Raw genomic sequence first — 27,272 nt, 5'->3', positions numbered from 1 at the left:
GACTATCCAGGGCAGGGAAGGTCCAAATGTACTGAACACGTGAAGCTGCCTGATAATGAATCAAACCATTGGTCCATCAGGATCAGTATTTTCTATTCAGACTGGCAACAGGACTCCAGAGTCTCAGGTAGAGGTCTTTTGCATCATCTACCGCCAGATCCTTTGAGCTGGAGATACTGGGTAAAGAACCTGGGACTTTCTGCATGCTAAGCAGATGCTCTATCTCTGAGCCACAGCCCAGGAAATTTACCTCATGAAAATGGACTGCATGGTAAACCCTATAACCAGGACAACTATAAAAGGCTTAGAATACAAGCCTATGTTAATTAAAGAAGTAGTAACATCTAAATCAAACTTGGTACAAGCAAACTTGGTGTATTATGCCAATGAAACATCTTACTCACAACAAATCAGACTCATTACAAGCAAATCCAAAAGACTTTTCAAGTGATTACTTGGTACCCTGTCTTTAACCTCCTATATCCAGATAGATGTTCTCTACTCAACTTCCAAAATGTAGACAATCATTCTGGCTGGATATAAACCTTTTTTTAAACAATCACACATCTCAGTCCCGTTAATTTCAAACATTTGCACCAGCATCATACCCATTATATCTATGACTCTTAGTACCTTTGTATCATTTTAAGGGTTGCCAGCTCCGGGTTGGGAAATACCAGGAGATTTTGTGTGTGGAGCCTGAGGAGGGCATGGTTTGGAGAGGGGAGGGACTTCAATGTCACAGAGTCCAATTGCCAAAGTGGCCACTTTCTCCAGGGGAACTGATCTCTGTCGCTGTCAGGAGCAGGCCATGAAGACAGTTCATGGTTGTGCTCCCAGGTGTTGTTTAGCAGTTCTCTCCAAGGCCAGTCTGTGCCCCGTGTTTAGACTTCTTAGAGTCCTTCATAGATTCCTTTAGTGTGGGAATTACCAAGTACTCCTTCCTGCCTCTGGGAGGGGGGTTGCCTGGGTTACTGGTTATCTCCTTTTTCTTTTCCATATATGCCACGTGCCTTGCCTTAGCCCCTTATTAGTGTCATCCTGAATATGGCTTCTGTAACTGTCGAGTCTAATCAATAAAACTGCTTTTGTGGACTTGCCGTCTGCTGGAATCTGTTTATGGGTTTGCCGCAGGGCTAGAGCTTACATTATGACACTAGTCCATCGGTTTTAATTGCTGACCTTGGCTGGAGCCCTGGAGGGTTCGCCTAGGTACTTGTCTCCTCGGCTTGGGGCGTGAGATGAGCTCCCTGAGGATCCCGGTTTGCTGCCTTGGAGGAGACGCTGCGAACTGACGCGGAGGCCACCCGGCTGGTTGGGCTGGTGACTGATCAGTGGCGTCACCTGGCAGAGATGACCCCCTGGAAGACCCAGGACGCTGGGTCGTGCCCATGATGACCTTTTGGGACTGGATACTTTACTGGAAGAACGCAGGAGGACCTTGCCTTGCTAACTCGGTTGTTGTCTGAGCTGTTGCTCAGCGAGCCGCGACGGGAATTGGTGGTCCCCATCCACGGGCTCGGGTCCTGCTTCCTGATGGCGGGGGCTCGAGAGGGAGACATTCCGCTAACTGTCCCGGACCCAGCCGTATGCCACCGGAAAGCACAGAGCGTTGCCGCCCAGACAGTCATGGCCCTCATGGACTTGCCACTCAACACAGCGACAGTAGCGGAAGTTGGGAAAGTTTAAAGCCCAGAGTTTGGTCTTTCCTCCGCGGATCTGGCTCAACAGGTCCAACCACTGTTGGGTCAACACAAGGAGATCCTACTCTTGGAGCAAATGGCTGAACCAATTTTGATGGCCGCTGCAGTCGCCAAATTCAAGGCAGACCGAGCACTCGCTGACCAAAGGCGAGCGGAGGAACAACTATTGGTGGAGGTGGCCGCCGCTCAGGCGCGAGCGACGGCAGGGACTGGAACACGGTCAAAAATTACGGGGGGGAATGGACTGGTCTTTTCCTTCGTTCTCCTGGGGCTCCCCGGACCCAGGACAACCCCGAGAAGTAGCACGCAGACAGTGACTCATCTTTGCTCCTGATGTCCACGAATATCAGGAGGAGGAGACCGAGTACGTCGAAGAAGGCGACTGGAATACCAATTACCGAGTTAGCCAAGCCCGATGGACTGGGGGGACTGAGGAAGAAATCCATGCCTTGCGGTTTCAAAACCGAGAGCTAATGGAACGTATGGCCCAGATGCAGGACCAACTGGACTTATGATGTGTGAGTACTGTCACCTGCAGCGTACTCAAGGGGCGCCTGTCCCAAGCCAACAACCCCCGGGGCAACCGGGGCAACCAACCCTGGCCAGCCGACGCAGCCGGGACAGCCGACCCCAGCGCAACCAGGGTAGCTGGCACAGCCGGTGCAACCGGGGCAACCAGTGCAACCGGGGCAACCAGCGCAGCCACTTCTGGGGCAGCCGGGACAGCCAGCCCTGGTACTACCGGCTCCAGGGCAACCACCAGCACCACCCCCTGTAGTCCCGGTTTTGCAGTGGAAGCAACCCCGTCTACAAGTGACATTTGATGGCTCCGCGGATGCGTTGCCCTGTTTTCTACACCAAGTGGACAGTTACATGAGAGAACAGGGGCATTCCTTCCCCACGGAAGACAGCCGAGTAAGATTTGTCTCCTCACTTTTGGCTGGAAAAGCCACAGATTGGATGGTTCTCCAGTTTGATACCCGGGCCCGCTCCATACGGTCGCTTAATGAGTTCATGCGAGCCCGCTCCATACGGTCGCTTAATGAGTTCATGCGAGCGTTAAGAAGACGCTTCGAGGATCCGTTCCAGGGAGAGAAGGCCAAGGCGGCCCGACTCCAACTTCGGCAAGGATCCTCCTCAGTCCGTGAGTTTGCAGATGAGTTCCAAACACTCGCTAATAAAATAGTTGATTGGACTGAAGTGATCCGAGTGCACTACTTCAGAACAGCACTGCATCCCGAGATTCTAAACTGGGCATACATGCAGCGAGACCCAGCCACCTTGGAAGAATGGATTTTACTGGCGGAAGAGGTGGAAAGTCGCCAACAGTTTATTTCTCTTGCCCGACAACAGGCCAGGGAGGGGGGAAGCCCGAAAAACCCTCCCAAACCGGCCACTCCTCAGGCCCCGCAGAGGCCGACTCTACCTCCGCAAGACTGAGCGTTGCAATTTCAAAGGGGAGCCTGCCTCGTTTGTGGTGCCATGGGCCACTTCGCAGCAACCCGCCCGTCAAGTCAGGGACCGCCGAGTCCCTCTACCCAGCTGGCGGGGACTCCTCGCGGGAAGGGACGCGCTTGAGGGAGAGGCGTTGAGGTCGAGCGAAGCGTTGCTTCAAGACGGAAAGCACTCCCAGTGCTGCTTGCCGGAGAGGTGACGACGGACCCTTCGTCAGCGGACCCGTCGGGGTCCAGGATTACAATTACTACCCCTGGAGAGATCAGCTCCGCTTCCTCCGAGGAGGGTGACCACTGGAACTCCCCTGCCCTTTATCTGAAGTCTCCCCTCGAACCGCCAAAAAATGGATTGGGTCTGCGGTAGAGGGGGCAATACCACAGACCCACGCAGGAATTCCTGCGAAGCCCGGGGCAAGACCCGAAGCCCCCTTCATGGTGAGTGAAGTGGAAGAAACTGTGTATGTCGATGTCATATTACAACATTATAGAAAGGGTCCTCAATTACAAGTGAAAGCCTTAATTGACTCTGGATGTGCCCGCTCGTTAATAAACGAAACCACTTTTAAGGCACTCCAGGTGAAGTTAGTCCCTCTACCTGCTCCAGTCCAGTTCGCCCAGATGGACGGCAGTGACTTCAAGGGGGTCCCGGTAGATCGTCGCACTGACGGGGTGGCAATGGGAATTGGCCACCACTGGGAACAAATCAACCTTACTATTGTGCCTAATGTTAGATATCTGGTGGTGTTGAGAGCAAATTGGCTCAAAGGACACAGTCCCGCCATAGACTGGGACGCTGGGACTTTAACTTTCAATAGCCCATTGTGTGAATTACACTGACATGACGTGGCCGTTAAAACCATAGTCACGCCAACCCCTGCTCTTGCCTCGGACCCCTCCAGTCCGACCCACTTCCCACCCGACTATCAGGACTTTGCGGATGTATTCAATGTGCAGGAGTGTGATGTTTTACCTCCCCACCGCCGGACTGATTGTGCTATTGAGGTGGTGGGGGATGAAAAACTGCCAAAAAGTAAGATTTACCCAATGAGTCCTGCAGAACGAACGGTGCTCCGCGGGTTTTTAGACAAAAACTTGGCTCGCGGTTTCATCCGACCGTCCACCGCGCTCTGTTTGGCACCAGCCTTTTTCGTGCGAAAAAAACCGGGGGATTTGCGTTTGTGTATTGACTTCCGGAAACTCAATGCTGTTACTCAAACGAATGCCTACCTCATCCCCCTCATTTCTGATCTCAGGACAATTGAAGGAAGGACACATTTTCACTAAGTTAGATTTAGTTGAGGCTTATTACAGAGTCAGAATTCGGGAGGGGGATGAATCTCTGACCACTTTCTCCAGTTGCTTTGAGATGTTCGAATTTGTGGTGATGCCGTTTGGATTAAAAGGGGCCCCGGGGGTCTTCATGCAACTCATTAATGAGATTCTCCATGACCTGCTGTTCAGGGGGGTGGTAGTTTATTTGGATGACATTCTTATTTACTCCAAAACCATGGAGGAACATGTTGCTTTGGTCAGAGAGGTATTGCAACATCTTAGAGACCATCAGCTCTATGCCAAACTTTCTAAGTGTGAGTTTCACAAGAAGCAATTAACCTTCCTAGGATATGTCGTCTCGCACCAAGGACTGGCTATGGATCCAGAAAAGGTGCGAGCTGTGCTCAGTTGGGAACCACCCTCTACTCGCAAACAAGTCCAAAGATTCCTCGGGTTTGCAAATTTTTACAGGGCATTCCTTCCTCATTTCGCTCGGATTGCTCTGCCCATCACAGATCTCCTTAAGACTAAGGAGAAGGGGGATTTGGCCACTATGCCCAACGCCCGGGTGGAGTGGACCCCCCAGTGTCAAGCCGCCTTTGATAGTCTGAAGCAGCTCTTTACGTCTGAGCCAGTCTTGCAACACCCCGACTGCACTCAGGCGTTCATAGTTCAAGTAGACACTTCCAACATAGCGATGGAGGGTGCACTTCTGCAACGGGGGGAGGATGGACACCTGCGTCTGTTTGCTTATTTTTCCAAAAAGTTTACCCAATCCGAACTCAATTGGGCTATTTGGGAAAAGGAAGCCGCCGCTGTAAAACATGCCTTGACAGTGTGGAGGCAGTTTTTGGAGGGTTCCACGGTGCCTTTTGAAGTGTGGTCCAATCTCAAAAATCTGGTCGCCCTAACGGAGGCCCAAGTACGCAAAACAAGTACGTTGGGCGGACTTCTTTGCCCAATTCCGATTCATCCTGAAGCATGTACCAGGGAAGCAAAATCTACTGGCTGATGCCCTATCTAGACTTCCCCAATATCCCACCAAGGTTGACCGACCCACAGAGTCGCTCTTCACCCCTGCCCAACGGGGTCTACTGCCCACTCTGGCTGTGCAAACCCGTTCTCAGACTCACTCCCCGCCGCTGCCGCTTCCAGAGGGGACAGATGCTCCGCGCCCGGGCAAGCCGGTGACGCCACCCATTTCACTTCCTCCTCCCTCGGAGCAATCTACAGCCATGTCTCCCGAGGCACAGGAACCTGAGCACCCTGTTCAGCCGCCCCCCACTCCAGTATCTACTCCGTCCCCGGTCCAGCTGCCTGCCGGCACTACTCCGGAGGGGGTGGAAGGTCTGTCCGAGTCTTTTCGGGACACTCTTCTTCGTAGTTATCAAGCGGAACTTTCCTCACAGACCCTTCCAACAACTCTAATTAAACACGGGGAGTTTTGGTACAAGGATTCTAAATTGTATGTGCCAGAGGTGTTGCGGGGGGCGGTTTTGGGTTTAATACATGGTGCCAAGACCGACGGACATTTCGGATTCCTTAAGACGTTGCATTTACTTAGGAGGCAATTTTGGTGGGCAGGCATGCAGTCAGATGTGGACTCCTTCATCCGCAGCTGCCCCATCTGTGCAGCAGCCAAACGGGCACAGGGAAAACCGCCCTGACTTTTGCAACCGTTAGAGACCCCCTCTAAGCCTTGGGAGGTGATTGCAATGGACTTCATGACGGATCTACCGCCTAGTGGGAGAAAGACTGTACTTTGGGTGATTACTGATCTGTTTTCAAAACAGGTGCATCTTGTGCCCTGCGCAGCTATCCCTTCTGCCCCGAAATTGGCCCGCCTCTTTGTGTCACATGTCTTCCGTCTCAATTCTTTCCCGCGCAAGGTGGTAACGGACAGGGGTTCAAATTTTGTGGCCAAATTCTGGAAAGCTTTCCTCAAACTGGTTGGAGTGGAACAGGGACTATCTAGTGCCTTCCATCCCCAAACGGATGGTCAAACCGAACGGGTTAATGCGGTCCTGGAATGTTATTTGTGCTGTTATGTCAATTACCATTAGGATGACTGGGTAAACCTGTTGCCTTTTGCCGAGTATGCTTACAATAATGCGGTTCACCAATCCACAGGGTTCAGCCCGTTTCAGGTTGTTCATGGTAAAGAATTTAATCCTGTGGGCCATGTTGCTGTTTCTGAAGAGGAGGGGGGTGCTGATGTGGCTGAATGGGTGCGTTCCATTCAAACAACCTGGCCATGGCTGGTTAAAAATCTGGAACGAGGGACTTCCGGTAGAAGCTGATCCGAGTAAGACGTCCCTCGAGCTCGCTGGGGGGAACCAAGAGGCGTTTTGACCCGGGGTGCCCGTCAGGTAGCCCCGATACCGATCCTAAACAGTGGATCGGGAAGCAGGAAACCCCCTGCTGCCGAAGAAGAGCGGTTGACTCCCACTCCTCCCCCAAGAGCTGCTTGCACAGGGGAGGGCTGGTCGTAGCCTCGCCAGCTGAGGAAGACTCCACCGCCATGAATGTCTCGCGGAACCAGGCTCTGATCTCTTCTATCTAATGCTGAATATTGAATAAGATAACTACAAAGAACCCCGATCTCCGAAACCTGTGTAAGTTACAGGAACTCTCTTTGTTTACAAATTTATTCTCAACTACTGCAATTTGGAAAGACTAAGGATTGTATATCCCTCCGCCCGGGATTGAAATTGATCTTCCGACTGAAAAAAGTTACTTAATTATTGTCATGAGTCAGCCTGAGAGTTACTCTTCAGAAGAAGAGGAGGCGGCAGAACAAGCCCTCACTCCCTCTGAGGAGATAACACTGGAACAGCAAGGCGGGGCCTCTGAGCCAGAGGACTGGCCGGCTGAAACAAGAGAACAGGAACAGGGAAGAGAAAGCCTTTCACCTTCAGGGTCTCCTCCACCAGTGGAGAGAAGAAGAGTAAAAGGTAGAATGGCATTGCAGCAAAGGAGAAAGTCAGCCCGGCTTTTGGACAAAAGACGTAAGTTGGCGCAGGGGGAATCAGAGTCTGAAGCCGACAGTTGAGCTGAAACACCTGGAGAGTCACGAAGGCAATATAAGCAAGACTGACGGTTAAGTGTCTCGTGGGAGCAATGTTATTGCATGCCGTCTGTCTCTTATCTTGAGAAGCTTCGTTTGGAGTCCGGTTTGCCGTGCTGTTGAACTTGGAAGAAAGTCGTGGCCTGCAGCCAAGACCTTAAGGGCAAGGAGCTTGTGTCTGTCTGTGACCTTGTTCCTGTATAGTAAGTATACTGTTTCTGTCCTTATTAAGGAGCTGCCGGCCCCTCCCAGCAAGAGTAAAATACGCGTCAGGCTCTGCTTCCTTCAGCACCGATCCATTGCTATGTGGAAAGCAGAGACTCAGACCTGCCTGTACACAACAATTATCTTTTAAAGCGAATTAGCAGGCAAACAAAATAATCTTAAAGAATTGATTGACAGGAAAAGTTACCAACCGGAGGCTGTGGCGTAGAGGGGAGGAGGAGGAGCCCTTCATTGTCGTTTCTCCGTTCCTTTGTCTTAAGATAGCCCTCCAGTTGTGTTTTTAACCAGGAAGATACCCCTCTAGGAATACAGGAAATTGCAGTGGGTGGATGGACCGGAAGTGCCTTACTCGGTGTAGCTTCAAAATAAATCCTACATACTTGGATCATAGCGTCGGAGCGATAGAAAGTCCACTGCATTATAGTTCCTTGTAAGCTTCCTGAAAAAAGATTTAAAGCCAAACCAGAGACTTCCAACTACTCAGTAAGTATTCTACACTGTATTGCCTGCTTGTATTTGACTTATTAGTCTGGAAAATACCTGAATACGACAACTATGGATTCTAATTGCCAAGGGACACAAGAAATGTTTGCTATGCAGACTCAACTAATTAAGGAGCATTTTGAAAAGATTTTAAAGCAACAGGAGCAATCAGCCAAACAAATGACCTTGCTTATTACTCAAAAACTAGATGGCTTGACAAATGAAATTAAGGAAACAAAAGACCAAATCACAGCAATAAAAAATGGCATGAATAAGATGGAATTTACAGTCAAAAATATCACTGAAGATTTGAAAGAAGTTAAAACAGATATGAGACTTCAGGCTCAACAAATTGAAGATTTACAATCCCAGGAAAAGCGACTGAAGGACCAATTGGCAGTTTTGGCCCTGCAACACAGAGAATCTAATCTACGCATCCGAAATTTACCTGAAAGACTGGGGGGTACCAGACAGACTATTGTCAAGTCACTTGCTAATATATTTCAACTAAATGAATCAGACTTGGACTATGCAATAAATAAAATATACAGAATCCCCCTGTCAACTCAAGTACCGAATGCAAAAGCCAGAGAGATATTGATCTCCTTTTATGACATCAGGTTGAAAAATAACAATGAAACTCCATATGGAAAATCAGTTCTCTGTAGATGGTATACTGCTGATAATTCTTAAAGACATTCCACGCCATTTGATTGAAAAGAGAAGCATCTACAAAGATTTTACTGAGACTCTGAGGAAAAGAGGAATAAAATACTCCTGGTTGCTGCCACAAGGACTCACCTTCACCTATAAACAGATTAAACATTCTATCAACTCAATTGAAGATGCTAAAAATTTCTTGGCAAGAAACAATGAGCTGATGGAACTTACTACAGGATTACAAAAAGAAGAACAGTCAGCCCAAGGACCAAGGGGTGAAGATAGCCAAAGATAAGACACCAACTTGAGAAAGTCTGCAAACAACACCAAGAATTCCAGTCAGAAGAAAAAGTTTAAAAAAAAGGGTTAGAAAGCCGGAAGAATACTAACTTGTTCTTTTTATAAAGGGAAGGGGGGGAGTAGAACCATTACAATATTAAATTAGGAGTTTCTTAGATCATAAAGTTTTTTAAGATCTAATCCACTATAACTGATAGAGATGAAGGCTTGGAAGATACTGTATTAAATATACGATGTGTAATTTTTTTAATGTTTTTTTTAGCTTTTCCCCCTGCTCATTAATATTACTGTGTTATTATCATTTATGAAGAGGAATAATATAAGGGGGAATTATAATATTAAAATTTAAAAAGTATCAGGATTAGAAGATATTAGTACAAAGGAGATACCAGTTTAATGATGGGAGAGAGGTGGTCGGTGGGGAAGTTCACTACATTATATCTGATTTAATGTTGAAGACAAATGCCTAAGAATTTGTTAAAGTCCTTTTTTTTACATTATATGGAAGGTAATGTCAACGGAATATGTTATAATTGTTGAAAAATAATAAAAAAATATTTTAAAAAAAAATCTGGAACGAGCCAAACGAAAGTACAAAGCTCAGGCTGACAAACATTGCTTCCCCGGTAAGGAATACAGGATGGGGGATCTCGTCTATCTGTCCACCAAGAACCTACGATCCACCCTCCCGTGTGATAAACTCAGTGCCAAGTACGTAGGTCCGATCCCCATTTCCCGGATTATTAATCCAGTAACTGTAGAACTTTCCTTGCCCAAGTCTCTACGAAGAATTCATCCTGTGTTCCATATCAGTCTCTTAAAACTGTACGTTCCTTCCCAAAGATGGCATCCTGAGCCACAACCCGAGGTGCCTGAAATAGTGGTGGTGGTGGGAGAACATTTTGAAGTGGCTAAGATACTGGATTCCCGCTTTCGCTACGGTGCCCTTCAATACCTGGTTCGCTGGAAACATTTTGGTCCCGCCCAAGATGAATGGGTGCGTGCCCGTGACGTCTCCAGCCCCCACCTGTGCAAGAATTCCATTCTGTCTACCCTCACAAACCCTCGGTGGAAGGGTGAAGGGGGGTCTTTAGGGGGGCAGAATGTCAGGAGCAGGCCATGAAGATAGTTCATGGTTGTGCTGCTTCCAGGTGTTGTTTTGCAGTTCTCTCCAAGGCCAGTCTGTGCCCCGTGTTTAGACTTCTTAGAGTCCTTCATAGATTCCTTTAGTGTGGGAATTACCCCTTCCTGCCTCTGGGAGGGGGATTGCCTGGGTTACTGGTTATCTCCTTTTGCTTTTCCATAAGCCATGTGCCTTGCCTTAGCCCCTTACTAGTGTCATCTTGAATATGGCTTCTGTAACCTGTCGAGTCTAATCAATAAAACTGCTTTCGTGGACTTGCCGTCTGCTGGAATCTGTTTATGGGTTTGCCGCAGGGCTAGAGCTTACAGTCGCCTGGAGATCAGTTGTAATGGCGGGAAATCTCTAGCCACCACCTGGAGGTTTAATAGAAGGAAGCATCTACACTAACTAGTCACGTTGTGCAAAGGAATAGTAACAAGCTCTTGCAATATATGCAAAATAGTGATGTTATTCAAAAGGTGCAAAAACATGCAAAGTTACAATGATATGACGAACTCACACTTATATACATAAGTCTTCCAAAAGGAAGTCAATCTTGATAGACACAAGCTTTACAAGGTAAGTACAAAAACTTATTTCTCTACATTTGTTCTTTTTGCAGGTAGAAATGTTGAAGTGCTGTGGAGGCTGAAACGGATCGGGAGTGTCCTTCCGGATGAAATCAACGCTTTCGCTGTTACACGACAGCTTTTTCAGCCAAGAGCCTCACTCATACACTTGTCTAAATTCCCAATAAAATACAATACATTTTAAATATCTTATCTGACTTCCTATTATTAATGTTAACAGAACATAGTAAGCTATTCCAAATGCATTAATAAAATCATATCTTCATCCAGCAGTAATTTTTCACAGCTTATTCAGTCCCAGGCAGTAATATTTCACAGCTTATCCAGTCTCATTCTCCTCTGCGCCCAGTAGGCTGCTTGAGAACTGTTGCCTCTGCTTAGCAGCACAGGTCAGTATTATTTTATTCATTACTACAGCTAGTCACCTCACTGAGTCAATCTAATTGTTGCAGCTGCCTGCAAATGGTTTGCAGGTTCTTAAAGAAACCTCACATGGATCTAAGAAGTTGTTAGCCAAAGTTATTTACAAAAAGCATGACAAGTCTATTTCATTATTTAATCCAAACAGAACATATGACTTAAACAGATGAATAAACTTCATTTCTTGCACATCATCTATGTTGTCAGAATTGCCCTTATATATCCATATAACAAAGAACTGTCATGGGCTGCGACATATAACCAGAATTTTGATATGGAAGCATGTCCCATTAGGTTTCGTAAGGATTAAATGTATTGAAAAGATGTAATCACTTCACAGACTGGGACTGAATAAGCTCGAGGCTTACTTGCTATTTAGAAGTAGCAAGCCAGATTCTGCTGTTATAGTTATTCAATAGAAGCAATCCAAGGTTCTTGTAAACTAAAATAAACTAAAATACCTGTGACAGTATTAAGCTCAAGGTTGGTAACCTATTATGCCATTCAAAGTCTTAGTTACTATTGTCCCAGCTGAAGGTCATAGCTGCACTTAGAAACACTAAGTTAGACAACCAATGCAGATGTCAATTAGGTGCATAGTCTAACTATTATTAAACTGCTGACTGACTGTTGGAGGTAGGCAAGCTCATAGTCGAGTACTGCTTGTAAACCTACTGTTGACTAGATCAGTATCAATCCAAGGACACTGGGAAGATATAAATAGAGACCTTTCTCTGACTACAGGTGAGAGAAGCTCCTGATGGTCTGAACATGCTGACCTATGGACTTCCTCCATCTACCAGAGATGTAAAACTCTTGGCAATCTAATTCTTGCGTGAATTAGGAAATCTGATTCTTGCGTGAATCAGGACTTCATTTATTCTTGTCTTTTAATTCTGGAGAACTCTTACAGAGAGAGTTACTAAGCCATACAGTCTGTCTCTCTGAAGACTGATTGTCTGGAATAACTGTGTACAAATGCTTCATCCTGAATATGACGAAGACCCTTATATTCTAAGGATCGTGAGGGTATGAATCTTACCATCTTTGAATATGGTGACATTGAGAACTCATTTGTTCTAGCAAGACTAATGTCTTCTCATAAGATCTATCTTATATACAGACTTCCTAGTGCTAATGGACAAGATGTAAATGCAGCTTCTCTAAGAAGCCTATTACCAGAGCATATTTCAGGGGTTTCTCTACACAAGGTGAGAGCACTGAATATGTTCTGCAGTCAGTTCTAAGACTGAGGTCTGACATACACATGCATACATATACATGCATTACAGCCAACGATGGCTTACACATAGAATTACTCTAATTGGAATACATATAATTGGAAATACATGGATGGAGATCCATGGAGCCTTATGCTCTTAAACTGAACTATACTCAGTATCTCTCTAAAGATTGGCACTGCCCGAGAGACTGTAGAATAGAGTTTTATACTCTACACATAATGTTAAGCTTTACACATAGTAACAGCAAATACTGATTAATTACAATATAGTTAAACCATCAAAGTGGCTCTTAGCTATACAGCAATGCTTATATCAAATGCATGCTTAGAAATAGCTTTCACATAGCTTTTTCTAATATGAATATGGGCTTCAGACCCAGAAACCTCAAATATATAGAGACTCTGTGGTCTCATGACTTCAGTCACAAACAGACTGCTGGAAGAGCAATAGAACCAGCTCTAACATGAAACTATGGAACCAAAGAGATCTCTCCTACTAAAGGCATTGAAATAACAGAATAATACTTAGAGGATACCTGAAGGAAATCTAACTATTCAAAATAAACTTATAGAATCCTTACAGAAACTCTGCAATGACATAACTGGGTAAAGTATGTCTTATATTTACATAAAATGAATTAGAATACATATTCAATGCACTAACCATTATTTTACAAGATTTCTATAAACTGTATTATTTCCTGAATGAAATATATACTTGGGAAACTCTCATATAGAGTCATAGAGATTGTTGATATTGCTAATATTGCTTGCATATATTTTGTTCCTGTTGAACTAACTAATATAGTTTTTATTTCTGTAATTATTTCATGCATATATTTTATGTGAAATAAATAATATTTTTATCTATATATTCTTTTCATATTTTTACTGGAACAATTCAATAGAAAGTCTATCTCGTGAGAGATGGAAAGTGTTGATCCCTGCTTAGTGGGTAACGGGCTGAATAGATACAGATCACTTTTTAGGAAGGGGTCAATTCTAGGAGCTGGGCTACCTTAACGGCACGGACCGCGACAGAATCTAATATCATTTTCAGAATGTTTATTTTCCAAAAAATGTGCTGTTAACGGTGCGTCCAATAATTTTGCTCTTAACCTAGATTTATGTTCTCCTATGCGTAATCTTATAGCACATATTGTACTACCAACGTACAATTTTCAGCATTTACATGTGACGCAATAAACCACTTTACTTGTGGAGCAGTTTGAAAAGTGGTTGATTTTAAACTTGAAGTCAGTATGAACTGAGTGGAATTCTTTCACAGGTAAACTTTGAGGGCAAGCACTACATGCTCCACATGGAAAGTGCCCCAAAACAGCAGGAAAGGGACGCTTGATTAGACTGTCTGAATGGATTAAGGTGTTTCTTATAGAGACATTCTTTCTAATGCCAAAAATGGGAGGGTTAGCACACCCTGGAATTCCAGATTCTACATGCCAGTGTCTTTTTATAATATTTTGAATAGCACTAGTGTGCTTACTATATGCTAAGGAACAAAAAATTCTGTCTGGTTTAGACTTATCACTGTTGTTAATCATAGACCTCCTGTCCCTCAAATCTGCCTTCATTTTTGCATATCATTGTAATTTTGCATGTTTTTGCACCTTTTGAATAACATCACTATTTTGCATATATTGCAAGAGCTTGTTACTATTCCTTTGCACAACCACCTGGAGGTTGGAAACCCTAATCATTTAGTTATATTTTGCTGGTTTATATATTGTTATTCATACTTTTATAATATAATCAAAACTGCCATGAAAATAGTAGCAGTTAATGAAAGAACTATGTTATTGGACATTTCACTCGTCAGAGCTCTGTGCGGATATGTTTACGTATTATACTAAAACATGTTCTGGAACACTCCCTATACTTCAACTGAACAGTAAAAAAAACCACATTGTTTCTACCATAAACAGGGACACCTTTTAGGTTCCATATAGATGACCAAATACTTAAGCAGTCAGGAAGCTGTGCAAACAGAAATTTTAATTTTGTTGGTACATTGCCTGGGACTTCAAGAGGAAATTGCTGTAACTTCTGAATACATTTGTCTTGCTGCATTATATCTGCATAGTTTGCAAAATTTGGCAGCATCTGGTAGCAAAGCATCATTAAAAGCTAACCAGTATGCTTGCAACGGAAGGAGTGACTGCACAGCCCCTTCTGCTCTCTATTCATTGTGATGATTAAGGGTGGCTTGTGTGGGCTGAAACAATGGTCCCAATCCCCAGAAAAGAGAGTTCGGCGAGTGGAGGGTTTGGTGAGTAGAGGGACAAGTCCTGACAAATTCTAGACTTGCAAAGCTTTTGCTTCCACAAAACATCATTTTCAAATGTATTCCTCACATACCGTTTGAAAGGGTAACAGGTGCAAGGATTCCAGCAATGTACTTTTATGGCTAGAATGTTTATACCAGCAAGGATAAATGACAAGCATCTTTCCAATGAGAATTCAGAGACTTCCCTCTCTTCTGAGCAAGGTAAAACATGGTCGGGCACCTTCTCCCAAAGGCACGCCAATCATGAAGTCTAGCAGCTGTTTGCCTAATCAGACATAACACTTACCTGCCACAACTCCAGCAATGTAGACGAACCCAATTCTTGCTGCCCCATGAACCATTTCAAGGGGGACTCCAACCAAAAGCTGAAGAACTACATTGAGTCCGAGGTGCTCAATCCTGGGCCAAAGGGAAAGAACATTCTTTTTTAAATCATTAATTTAACTTTCCTTTGTTACTAATAAAGAGGTGCAAACCTTTTGTATGTGGAGCCATAATACTTCCCAGTTAGATCTTAGGGACCAGGTTTTAATATTTTTTAAATAAAACTGTCAACAGGTTATTTTTAAATGCTAAACCAAAGAAAAGCTTGTTGATTCCATATTCAAATATGCTATTCAAGTTATAATTGTTCTGCAGCCAAAGAGGAGTGTCACGGTCTTTGACATAATTATGGTATTTTGTGTACATGTGCAGAATTAATTCCATGTAGAGCTTAAACACAACATACAAACTGAACCACAAACTGCAGAGGTTTGTGTAATGAAAAGCCTGGCAACAGCTTGCAAAATGCAAATGTCCTTAGAACAGGCTGACTGAATTCTCTCAAGGTCTGAATTCTTTCAAGAGCTAACTAACTTACCCTAGTTTTGTCCTTGAAGGGAGAAGAACAGAGTCATTCTTCACTATCTGCCAGAAAGGTGTATCTGAAATTACCCTTCCTGGTTCAGCTGCCAGCTGCTCATATCTCAAGAGCAGAAACGTCCTGCTATCCTTGAGAAGGTCTACTCAAAGACCTCAAGGCTATAAGTGCAGTAAGCTTCTTGCTTTCTATAACCTTGCTGAAGGCTATATTTCCTACTGACCAGATGGTTACATGTTACAATGTGAGCAATAATTGTGTTTTATGATTTATATAGTTATATATTGTATTGTAGATTTCTAAATAGTCTCATTTAATGCGTATTGTACTGAAGATGAGAATGGTACGAAAATTGGAGTGATCATGGAGCTCAGAAATGATTGTTTATACTTTAAGCAAAATAGACTGAAAGGAAAGGAAGCCCATATTTGGTCATGGGGAGAAGCTAATAACCTGAACAGCTGCAACTAAGACATTATTGCACTGCTCATGTTATCTGAAAGTAGGGAGGAAGATATCCCTCCTGATGGTAAAATCAACACTCTTAATGAGTCTGAAACAGTATAAATAAGCCACAGTAAGCCCAGAGAAGCAGAACCTTCCAAAGGCTCTCAAGAAAAGGCTGACTGGTATGTATGGCTTAAATACATTACTCTAGACTTTATGAATTAGATACTTTGAACTGAATCAGAATAATTTGACTGTTATATTTTAGAAGTTGGATTTTGAAACTGAATAGTATGTAAGACTTGCTTGCTTGTATTTCATACATTGCAAATACATACATTGTACTTTGACAAGAGTTTTTATAGAAGTGTTAAAGACTTGATAATCTGCATTTACACATATTTTACTATAAGTATATCAATAAAAAGATTTGCTTTTTAAAAGTAGGTAAAGTTGTTGAGTCCTGCTTACTCGATGACTGGCTGAATAAGATAACTTCACTTCTCAGTAAGTGATACATTCTAAGAGCCTGTCATCTGAACAGCACAACCCGCTTCAGGAGAAGTCAGGAGCAGGCCATGAGGATGGTATGCAGTAGTGCGATTGTGCTGCTTCCAGGTGCTGTTGTGCTATTCTGTCCAAGGCCAGTCTATGTCCCGTGTTTAGTCTTCATAGATTCCCATACTGTGGGAATCGCCAAGTACTCCTTCTGCCTCTTGGAGGGGGGGTTGCCTGGGTAACAGGTTATCTCCTTTTGCTCTTCCATATATGCTATGTACCTTGCCTTTGACCCTTACTAGTGTCCTTTTGAATATGGCTTCTGAAATCTGTCAATTCTACCCAATAAAACTGCTTTTGTGGATTGGTAGTCTGCTGAAGTCTGTTTAAGGGGGCCGCAGGACTAGAGCATTCATGCATTTTGCAGATGACACTCCATCACTCAGAAGACAAGTTATCCTGATATCTTACTGGGTTAACGGGCAATACAATGGCAAGAGAAATTCAATGTACATAAGAACAAAAAATGAAATACGGTTGGGGGGTAAACCTAGCAATATATATGCTGATGGGATCTGAATTTCTGGCTACCCAGGAAACATAAACTCAGTATGCAATGCTAGTGAAAAAGGTAAAAACACCACTGGGAATGATTAGGGAAAGGACTGGAAACAAAACTGCTGATATCATAACTTTTTTTGTATAAGTCTATGATGTAGACACATTTGGAATATTGTTCTGGCTGCCTCATCTCAGACTAGATGCCAACAACGCTTGGGCAGAACAGAAAAAGAGTAAATAAGATGATCCGACACTGTTGGAATGGCTTACCTACAAGGAAAAGCTAAATTGTTATGGGCTATTTAAACTGGTGAAAAAGATAATAAAAAGAAATATGACAGGTTTATAAAGCTCTGGGCTGGATCCTGCAGTCCACACTGATCTTCCCAGCACTTCCTCCCTCCCAGCAGTTATCTCTGACCCCTTGAAAATTTACTCCCAGGGTTGTGGGATCTGAGAACAGTAATAGCCATGCAGGCCAGGAGGCTTCAGTAGGGAGTTGAGTATCAGCCGCACAGTGGGCAAAATCAGACCTTCTTCCGTCAGCAGGGCTCTGCTCACACAAGAGGCAGGAGGGAGCAATTTCATCCTGCCTTAAAACTCACAACCCATTTGCTTATTACTACATTTGGGTCCTGCAACTGTAGGAATAAACATTCCAGAGGTCAGAATAGCTGCCAAAAGGAGGGGAGAATGCCAGGAAAATTTGGCAATCCGTATGTGGTCCTCAAAAGGTTCTTTTGCTGGATCCAATTCTACGAATATCGTTGAGGCAGAAGATACAAAGAGATATTCCCCCTTCTCATGATGCTAGAATTCGTGGTTAGGGTTGCCAGCTCCAGGTTGGGAAATACCTGGAGATTTTGGGGGTGGAGCCTGAGGAGGGCAGGGTTTGGTGAGTGGAAAGACTTCAATGGAGTATAATGCCAGAGTCTACCTTCCAAAGCAGCCATTTTCTCCAAGTGAACTGATCTCCGTCGCCTGGAGATCAGTTATAATAGCAGATCTCCAGCCACTACCTGGAGGTTGGCAACCCATGGTCATCCAGTGAAAATGGCTGACAGAGGCTTATAATGGACAAAGGGAAGTATTACTTCATACAACCCATTGTTAACTTACAGAATTGACTGTCACTGGTTGTGTCAAGGGCCACTAGCTGGAGGACAGAGCTCCCTATGGCTCTTAGTTATGACAGCTTAATGCTACTTCTATGCTCACAGGTTTATCCGGAACAATGTAGTTAGACTAGGAGATTCAGGTTCAGATCCTTACCCTGCCATGAAACATGCTGAGTGACTTTGGCCTAGTCACTTCCTCTCAGCCCAACCTACCTCACAGGGTTGTTGTGACGATACAACAGGGAAGGGATTTTCAGCACGAACTAGACATGCACTAGTAGAAGGGGTGAGCTATTTTAGGATAAATTCATACTAGGGTTGTTGCTTCAAGGAAGAAACTGCTAAAGAAATCCCCTGAGAATCAGCAGCGAGAGGTAACCAGAAGGACAGCAATCTGAGATCAAAATGACAGCAGCAGAACAGACAAGAGGAATGTGACCTGACTAGTTCTGTTTCCCCCTTTAGTGGTGTACTTGGTGCAAAGAGAATTGTATGGTCCTTCATTTCCAAGAGGGAGAACTGTATACCATCCTGAGCTCTTGGGATTAAAAGTGGGATAAATACATACTAAATAAAAACATCCTTTTTAAAGAACATACAATGAAGGAAGGTTGCTACCTTCAAGTCTTGCTTGTGTGCGTTCCAGAGGCTGACCACTGCTGGAATGAGAATGTTGAACCAGAGGGTCAGCAGAACCTTTCTTATGTTATATTCACAGCTTCTTCTAACTCCATGGAATAAACATTTGTTTACAACTAATGAGTCTGAGTGGACTGGAGATAAGCCACAAAATGAGTTGAACTCATAATCTCCACATACACTGTCACCTCCTTGCTCCCTTGCAAAAAAGATAGCGTTGTATCTAGATATGTCTCATTACCCTTCCCCCCCCCCCGCAAAGTTGTTAGCATTCACCATTTCAGTAAACAGTAAACAGTACCTTTATTGGCATTAATTCACCATTTCATACGAGTCCCTGTTTTCTCATACATTTCCCCCCTGCGCTTCCTTTTTAGACGTAACTACAACCTGATAGGTGTTGACTACCCTTATTGTAGCCAGTATTTCTTTTAATCTCTGACTCTTTCACATTAACAAAGACGAATGTCCACATACTCAAGTTTGCTTATAATTAAAGACAAATGTTTAAAAGCAATTTGTAAAAAGATAAAAATGTGTTTTTTCATAAGAAACAGAACTAGATACAGGCTGGAGGAGTCATGGCAAGGCACCCAACATTTTCGAAACAAAGAATATGGCTTTCTTTTAAAGGTCTCTGGTAAAGCAGTGATTTACGAGACCCCCAGAAGCATCATTCTCTTGATGGGTTGGAGGCACGTCTGCTCTTTAAAAACAACTCAAGAAGATTTCCATTCAGTCTAACTTCTACTGGGGCCATGAGCTTCAGAGTCCCATAGTCAACAAGCACCCATAAAATATAATTAGCTTTCTAATGCTCTGAATGTGTCATTCTTTAGATGACAATATAATTGATTTATCAATGCTTCAACCTTCTCTGCAACCAAACAAATGGGCCTTGGATTCAATGCAAGGCATTAGTTATGGCAGCAATACAAATGGGTGTGTGTCCCCCCTTAATTCATGGCAGCTTGGCTTTAAAGTGGAAAGCTAAAATTTACAGCTCTGAGTTCTTGTAAAGCTTTTCTTCAACAGGACCGGGACACAAGAGCACATTTTTGGGGACGCTCTCAGGAAGCACAGGCAGCCACCCTTAACAACCAGCTTCTCCTGTGATACGTTCTGGCTGTCACATTTGCCCATTAAAAAAAAAAAGTAGATGAACCCAGTAAATTAGGAGCTCCAAATTAACATTTTAAAGTCACTGCAGGAAGTGTGACAACAACAGACTTCACCACCTTTGTATCAATGTGCCCTTTAGGCGGTGGGGGGGGGGGAAGAGCGCCAGAAATAATGGTCTCACCACTTAAAGAAAAAAAAAGATTATTACTTTTTCTAAGATTTATTTTATTCTCCAGACTTGAAAACAACCTAAAGTGGGTAAGCTGGGTATAAATGATAGTTTAGTTATCTAACTGTGGTACGTACTCCATCATTAAAAAATACAGCAGAGATCGCTTCCCGCGTAGGGAATATGTGGGGCTTTGATGGTTTGCACATCTAAAAGATTTAGAATCTACTACAGAAAGCAATAAAGCTACACTAGCTAATATTTACAGATGTGAGGCTCTGGATACTGTATCTTTCCTACGGCTCCCCTTGGAAACCATCCAAGGGTGGGAAAGAAATGTGATAATTAGAAGGTTCAGCACATTTTTCAAGCAACAAGACAGGCTAATGGCAACAGGACACTTGTCAAGGCAAAGGTTAGCTTTTTTGTGAGTAAGGAAGTCTCACACTGAACACAGTTTAAGCACTTGTCTCTTCTACGTGTTCTGGAATCCATAAATGGAGGGGGGAAAGCCAATTCTTTTCATGCCAGTAGCGTCCATAGTACTGAAATGATATTTCTAAAGATTTGGGAGACTTGCATTTATTTTGCCTTTATCAAATATGATGCAAACTTTTGTCCGCATCTTCCAGCCCCCCACCCCCACCCCGGTGATCTTTTGGCATGGAATTCATACTTCAAGGGGATTTATTGTTCTAAAGGAAAACTGTCACCACTAAGTAATCCAGATCATCACTCCATTAAGAAACTTTTTTGAGGGCATCCCATCTAAAACATCTGCTGAAGGCAACTGCATTTCTTATATATCGTAACGTGTGTATTCTCAGCGATTTTTTTTTTTTAAACCAACTAAGAATTTTAGGACCCAACTAGATGTGATGCCAGGAGATGTGTGAATTAGGGTTGCCAGCGCTGGGTGGAGGCTTACCATGAGATTTTGGGTGAAGCCTGGAAAGGGCAGGGTTTGTGGAGGGGAGGGACCTCAGCAGGGTACAATGCCATAGAGTGCACCCTCCAAAGCAGCCATTTTCTCCAGGGGAACTGATCTCTGCCATAGGGAGATCAACTGTAACAGTAGGAGATCTCCAACCACCACCTGGAGGTTGGCAACCCTAGCGTGAATGTATCTCCCAATGTTTTTTAAAGTAGGGGAAGAGAATCTGGATTGGGACCATGGTGTGTGGTGGTGTTCTCTCTGCATCATTTTGCTGATGCAAACTCTTCCTAAATGCTATCGGCCTTACAGTGATTACAAAGACAGTGGGGGATATCCTGCCTTATGCTGGAGGAAGTTCTTCCAGCTTAAGGAATCTTCATCTAACTTAAGTGGCTCTTCTTCTGGTGGAAGAGCCACTTAAGTTGGAGAAAGTTTCCTAAGGATGGAGGAGGGCTCCAGACTTTGCTTAGTGAAGTGGTAGGATATAGGCCAGGGTGTGTGGAGTGGGGGGAAGGTTAAGCATTGTTCCAATACATATTGGAACTTCCTGCAGCTGCTAACAATGCTTTTAAAAAACCACAGGAGATGGGTGCACAGATCTTCACTTTCATGTCTAGCTTGGCTCTTAAAGCATCAGGTGATCCACACAACCTATCCACCCCAGACAATGTCACACACACACAAAAAATCCCCCAAGGAATTCAGTGTTTTCTTCAGCACTCACCCTGCATGCATGAATATGTAGGTGAGGTACCTCCAGGCTTGGGCCCGCAGCTGAGGATGATATAACAATGAGTTCTTCAAATATAAGGGGTGGGTGACTTGCAGCACAAACCTATCTAGTACCACTCCATTGTACAGAAAGAAGGCGACCTAGAAAAGCAGGGAGAACCCACAGTTAATGACCATAATCTGTTCATGTGAATAAGCACCCTCAACTTTTAGTCATGGCTAACAGAGCAATCCTATATGGAGTTACCCCTGTCTATGGCTCAGTGGTAGAGCATCTGCCTGGCATGCAGAAGATCCCAGGTTCAATCCCTGGCATCTCCAGTTAAAGGGACTAGGCAAGTAGGTGATGTGAAAGGCCTCTGCCTGAGACCCCTGGAGAGCCGCTGCCGGTCTGAGTGGACAATACTGACTTTGATGGACCAAGGGTCTGATTCAGTATAAGGCAGCTTCATGTGTTTGTGGCCATTGGCTTCAACAAGCTTTACCTGGAGTAACTTTGCAGAGCTCTCAGTTATATTCCATTACTTTCCATGGGATTTAGTTACTAACTTATGCTAGGCTACACCCAAGGTGTGTCTACATGTGACACCAGCACTAGGTATTGCTTAAATGGGTTTATAACGTAAATGCAACACTAGCTAAAAGAAATGTGATTTTAAAATGGCTCTTGTCTTTTCAAAATGTTTTAGAATCCCTACAAAAAACATTCCACCAGGAATTGCATTGATGCACAGCACACAGAGTGGTCAACGATACTTTTTCAGTGTGGTGTACAAAGATACCCACCATCTCAAAATTCTAAACCCTGCCTATAGCCATGTACAATATAACATACAGCAATTAAAACAATACTATAATGAACAAAATCATCCCTGACCAAAACAGTTTCAAGGTAAGAGTTCTCCTTAAGCCCAAATATGTTTCACTGAAGTGCCGGAGGGTGGAACTAGGATGTTCCTTCTCCTTGGCAACATGTGGCATAAACACAGCTTGTGATGTGAGATCATTACTGCCTCATATTTTGGCAACGAGGGATCAGAAACTTGCCCATTCTGTTATACCAGATCTTGGGCTGGATCCAGATTAAATTTCCCAGTGGCATAAAGGAAATTGCCTATTGTGGCCCACTGAGCTCTACAAAATGCTATTCCTGTGGGACAGGGGACCTGAGGAACTATACGAGGGGGGTCTGCAGTGGGAAGGGGGAATAAATGAAAACTGCCAATTTAGTCAAGATCCAACCACTTATCTTGAAGAGGGGAAAAGAGACACACGTAGCAGCCATTCCATGTCTCCCACAACATCTATTTCTGCCTTGAGCAAGTTTAAAAGCACCCAGAGCCTGGTGAACCTCCTTGGGAAAATGCTGCACAACTGGGGGGGGGGGTTCCCTTACTGAAAAAGCCATCAGCACTATTAGATCTACATCCAAAGAGAAAGTATTTGGAGCAAGACCTGCACAAAACATCATAAAGGTTGGTTAGGCTCATAGGGGCCGAGTCATTCCTGCATTTGCTGTGCTGAATCCATTTAGGACTTCAAAGATTAATAGAACTTTCCACTGGGTTGGGAATAACACAGCGGCAGCCAGTATAAATATTGGTTTAATACGGTGCCTCTAACCTGCAGCCCACCCTGACCTGGATGGCCTAGGCCCTGATCTCATCAGATCTCAGAAGCTAAACAGGTCAGTCCTGGTTAATAACTGGATGGGAGACCACCAAGAAATGCCAGGGTTGTTGTGCAGAGGAAGGCTATGGCAAGCCACTTGTCTCTTCCCTTGAAAACCTCACAAGGTTGCCATAAGTCGGCTGCAATTTAATGGCACTTTACACATACAACCTGCAACCCACCCCTGAAAGGAGAATTGTGTGATAGCTGAAGCTTCCAAGAGCATCTTCAAGGGGCAGATTCATGTATGGCAGGAATGACAGTGGCCACATCTCTGTTGTCAAAGAATGCAGCCAGATGATGAGCAGGATCTGAAGGTGATCTTCTGGGGGAATGTGATCCCACTGAAAACAGGTAACACATCTCCTCTGAACTACTTTATGTTTGCAGATACTTGCCTCTACGATGGTGATGGCAATCATGAACCAAGGAGGAGGGCAACAGGTGTAACTGTCATAGTACCACTTCCGGTCTATCTCACGTGGCAACGTTTCATACGCAACATGCCGAATCAACCGCTGGGAAAGGCTAAGTCCTGTCTCCTCCAGCAGTGCCTTGCTACATAACCTTCGGTTCCCCTGCAAAATGGCTTGGCGGAAGCTATTGGACCTTTTATTACTCATCTGAGGGAAAAGGAAAAATAAAAATTAAGGAAAAGTTAGAATGCTGAAACCAACAAATGCCCTCTTAGTCAGACTGAAAGGGTTTAGCTAAGCTCAAAGAGAAGCGCATGAAAAGGTAGTCAAGACAGAGTGTTTTAGCAGATCTGTACAATTATCTTTCTACTTACCATATGTCTGGCATTACCTCCTGACCCAACCCATCAAATCTGAATCCTACTCCACTAAAAACTGACAATTTAAATAAATCAAACATCCCATATTTATAACTATGGTTTGTGCTGCATCTTAAATTGCATGGAGGATGGCCAAATCATATCTTGTGAGGAAGTGGTTTTTAAAAATGGGAGGTATAAGACCACCATCTTTAAATATTTCCAGATTTGAAAAATCCCATTTGCCCTTAATGAAAAATGCAATTCTGAATAAAATGTGATCTATTAATCTGAGCTGGAAATATAAAAGGACTGATTTATTGCCAAAGGACTTTATTGCCAAATTTAGACAACTCAGAGATTTTTTTTGAGAGCTGGGAGATTTGTGATGTACTACAGCTGATAAAGTCTGGAATTGGTCTGATGTTCAGTCTTCTTTGGTATACATAAACCTTAAGAATTTTTTTTCTTTAAAGTACAGTTTCTGTGCTACCCAACTGTTATATATAATTTAATTCAAGATTAATGTTAGAGATACCAGTCGATGGCAACCTTAGGGGAGGGGCCGTGGTTCAGTGGTAGAGCATCTGCTTGGAATGCAGAAGGTCCCAGGTTCAATCCCTGGCATCTCCAGTTAAAGGGACTAGGCAGGTAGGTGATGTGAAAGACCCCTGCCTGAGACCTTGGAGAGCCGCTGACGGTCTGAGTAGACAATACTGACGTTGATGGACCAAGGGTCTGATTCAGTATAAGGCAGCTTCATGTGTTCATGTGTAATGATGCCAAATTTTATCATATTTTGTACATGCTCTTCTGTATAAAATTACTGGAAAGAAATTCTTGATTTGAAAAATAATTGGATAGATCATTTCCTATGATTCAAAGAGAGTTTTATTATGTTATCTGACAGAGAGAAAAATGACGATCTTGAATAAATGATAAACATGAGTAGCGGCAAAGAAGTGTATTGCTTTATTTTGAGAAAAAAGAATCTGAGGTGCTATTAATGTCTGACTGGTTTTAAAAAAATGTGGACAACTGCACTTATCTCAGATTTTAACCATGAATCCACAATAGCACATGGTGAAAATAAAGTGAAATCGTGACTCTTAACTGCTGACCTGCTGCCATTCCATCAAGGTGACCCACAGAAGATAAGCTAGGCAACTGTCCCTTAAAGCCCTCCCCAGGGCTCCAGTTTCCCTTCTGTTACCGTGTAAAAATATTCTGTGGCAACGGCTGCAGTGGTGGAAACCCCACCAGCAGCCAGAGGATTCACCCTAGACTGGAACTTTCTGGTTGCAACTGTTTCTGGGCCCCAGCAATTCATAACTGCTAACCGGCCACTGGCTGACCCCAGTAAAGCCTCGGGGACCCATGGCAGCTGGGGCTTCTATATTTAATGACTGATTTGATGCTCAGAGGGACGAGATGGAACCACATTCTGCCAGCAGTCTTCCAGTGGTTTGTGCATAGCCAGTTAGTCTGACACTTTGACAATCCAGCTGGGCGAAAACGACTTACCCCAGGAAACTGGCAGCAGCCTGTCTCTTCAGGTGAAAGAAGATATTGCAGCCATGCTGCAGCTGTGCCCAGGTGTTAGAATTGGGTGGTCTGATATGCTCTGGAGGAAAGAGTGGCCCAATGCCAGGTGCCCAGTCAACACTGACAAAACTCAACAGAAAGCAGCAGACAGGGCCATGGTCAGGACCCTTGGAGGTTTGAAATTTGCCATGATGGAATTCAGCAAGTCAGAGCAAACCTCTACAGAGAGGATGGTATACACATGTCTGATGTGGGTTACAAGGTACCGTATATTTGTGAGAGCTGCAGCAGGCCCTGGTGAAGGCTCTGAGCCTCATAGAGTTCAAGGGCAGCCCCATGTAGATCACAACGCAGTAATCTAATCCAGATTAATCTAATCCAGGACATGCACCACAGTGGCCAGATCTTTTCTGCCCAAGAAAGGCCACAGCTGGCTAAATCGAAGCTGGTAAAAAGAACTCCTGGACACAGCTGCCACCTGATTATCTAGCAATAGGATTGGGTCTAAGAGCACTCCCAAAGTATGGACCTGACCCTTTAAGGGGAGTGCAACCCCATCCAGAGTAGGTGACGCCTTGTTAAACCCATCATGTGTCATATGTTACTTCTCAGGTACAGGGGCAATAAACCAATTTGGACCTAAACAGATGTTGTGGAAGATCACGGCAAGGTGGATGTTCTGAACTAATTATGCAACAACAACAGACTTCAGAATCTGTGCTTGCCCTAACAATTAATCCTGCCCTTTATGCAGATTTTTGGAGGTATATCGGTACAGACACACAGCTTTCTCAAAGTATGAAGAATACTGAAGCTGAATAGGCACAGGAGATCCCTGGTTAGATCTTCCAATATTTTCTCTAGACTTCAAGGCAGTAGTAAAAGACTTCTATCCTTTGACAGAACAAAAAAAAAATCACTGTACTAATCTGGAGTGAAAATCTTCCCTCCCCTCCAAACCCTCCTTTAGCCCCGCCCTCCGTGGGCCGTCGGCTCAGTCCTCCCCTCGCCTTTAGCCTCGCCCTTCTCGAGGGCCCTTACTCTCGCCCCCGTCCCCCTCTTCTTCCCCGCACCCTTCTCCCCTCGCCGACTCCTCCCGAGAGCTACGTCCCGCCGCTTCAGGCTCCCACCCTCCCACCGGAGCCCGGGGCTGAGCCTTGGCTACAGTCGGCGTCTCTGGCTGCGGGGCTCCCGCTGCCCGGGGAGGCTCCCTCCCCGCTTCGCCTCCAGGATTTGCTCCGGCCGGGCCGGCACACACTCTTCCATGCCGGGAGGTCGGCCCCCGGCCTCCTCCTGTTCCTCCCACCAGCCCCGCCTCCCGGCGCGCTGCCAGCTCGTCCGGCCGCCCCCG

At 44.4% G+C, this 27,272-nt stretch overlaps 2 protein-coding genes and 1 non-coding gene across 3 annotated transcripts in view; 1 reads left to right on the top strand and 2 right to left on the bottom strand.

Annotated features, from left to right (window-relative positions):
* The window catches only part of RHBDL3 (rhomboid like 3), a 187,530-nt gene that overhangs the window by 25,162 nt on the left and 135,096 nt on the right, over nucleotides 1-27,272 (bottom strand). Inside the window, exons 5-7 of the mRNA XM_056849074.1 lie at nucleotides 24,000-24,224; nucleotides 21,923-22,071; nucleotides 15,132-15,244 (exon numbers count right to left, since the gene is read on the bottom strand). Coding sequence (XP_056705052.1) covers nucleotides 15,132-15,244; nucleotides 21,923-22,071; nucleotides 24,000-24,224 — 487 coding nt within the window. The remainder of the gene's footprint in view (nucleotides 1-15,131; nucleotides 15,245-21,922; nucleotides 22,072-23,999; nucleotides 24,225-27,272) is intronic.
* CD63 (CD63 molecule) overlaps nucleotides 1-27,272 on the bottom strand; it is a 207,942-nt gene that overhangs the window by 115,470 nt on the left and 65,200 nt on the right. The gene's annotated exons all lie outside the window — the stretch shown is intronic.
* On the top strand, nucleotides 24,941-25,009 carry TRNAS-GGA (transfer RNA serine (anticodon GGA)). Its single transcript has one exon. It is a non-coding gene; the product is annotated as a tRNA-Ser (tRNA).

Source organism: Euleptes europaea, chromosome 1 (genome assembly GCF_029931775.1).
Source record: "Euleptes europaea isolate rEulEur1 chromosome 1, rEulEur1.hap1, whole genome shotgun sequence".
NCBI lineage: Eukaryota > Metazoa > Chordata > Lepidosauria > Squamata > Sphaerodactylidae > Euleptes > Euleptes europaea.
The sequence above is the reverse complement of the archived record's forward strand: the minus strand, read 5'-3'. Positions and strand labels throughout refer to the sequence as shown.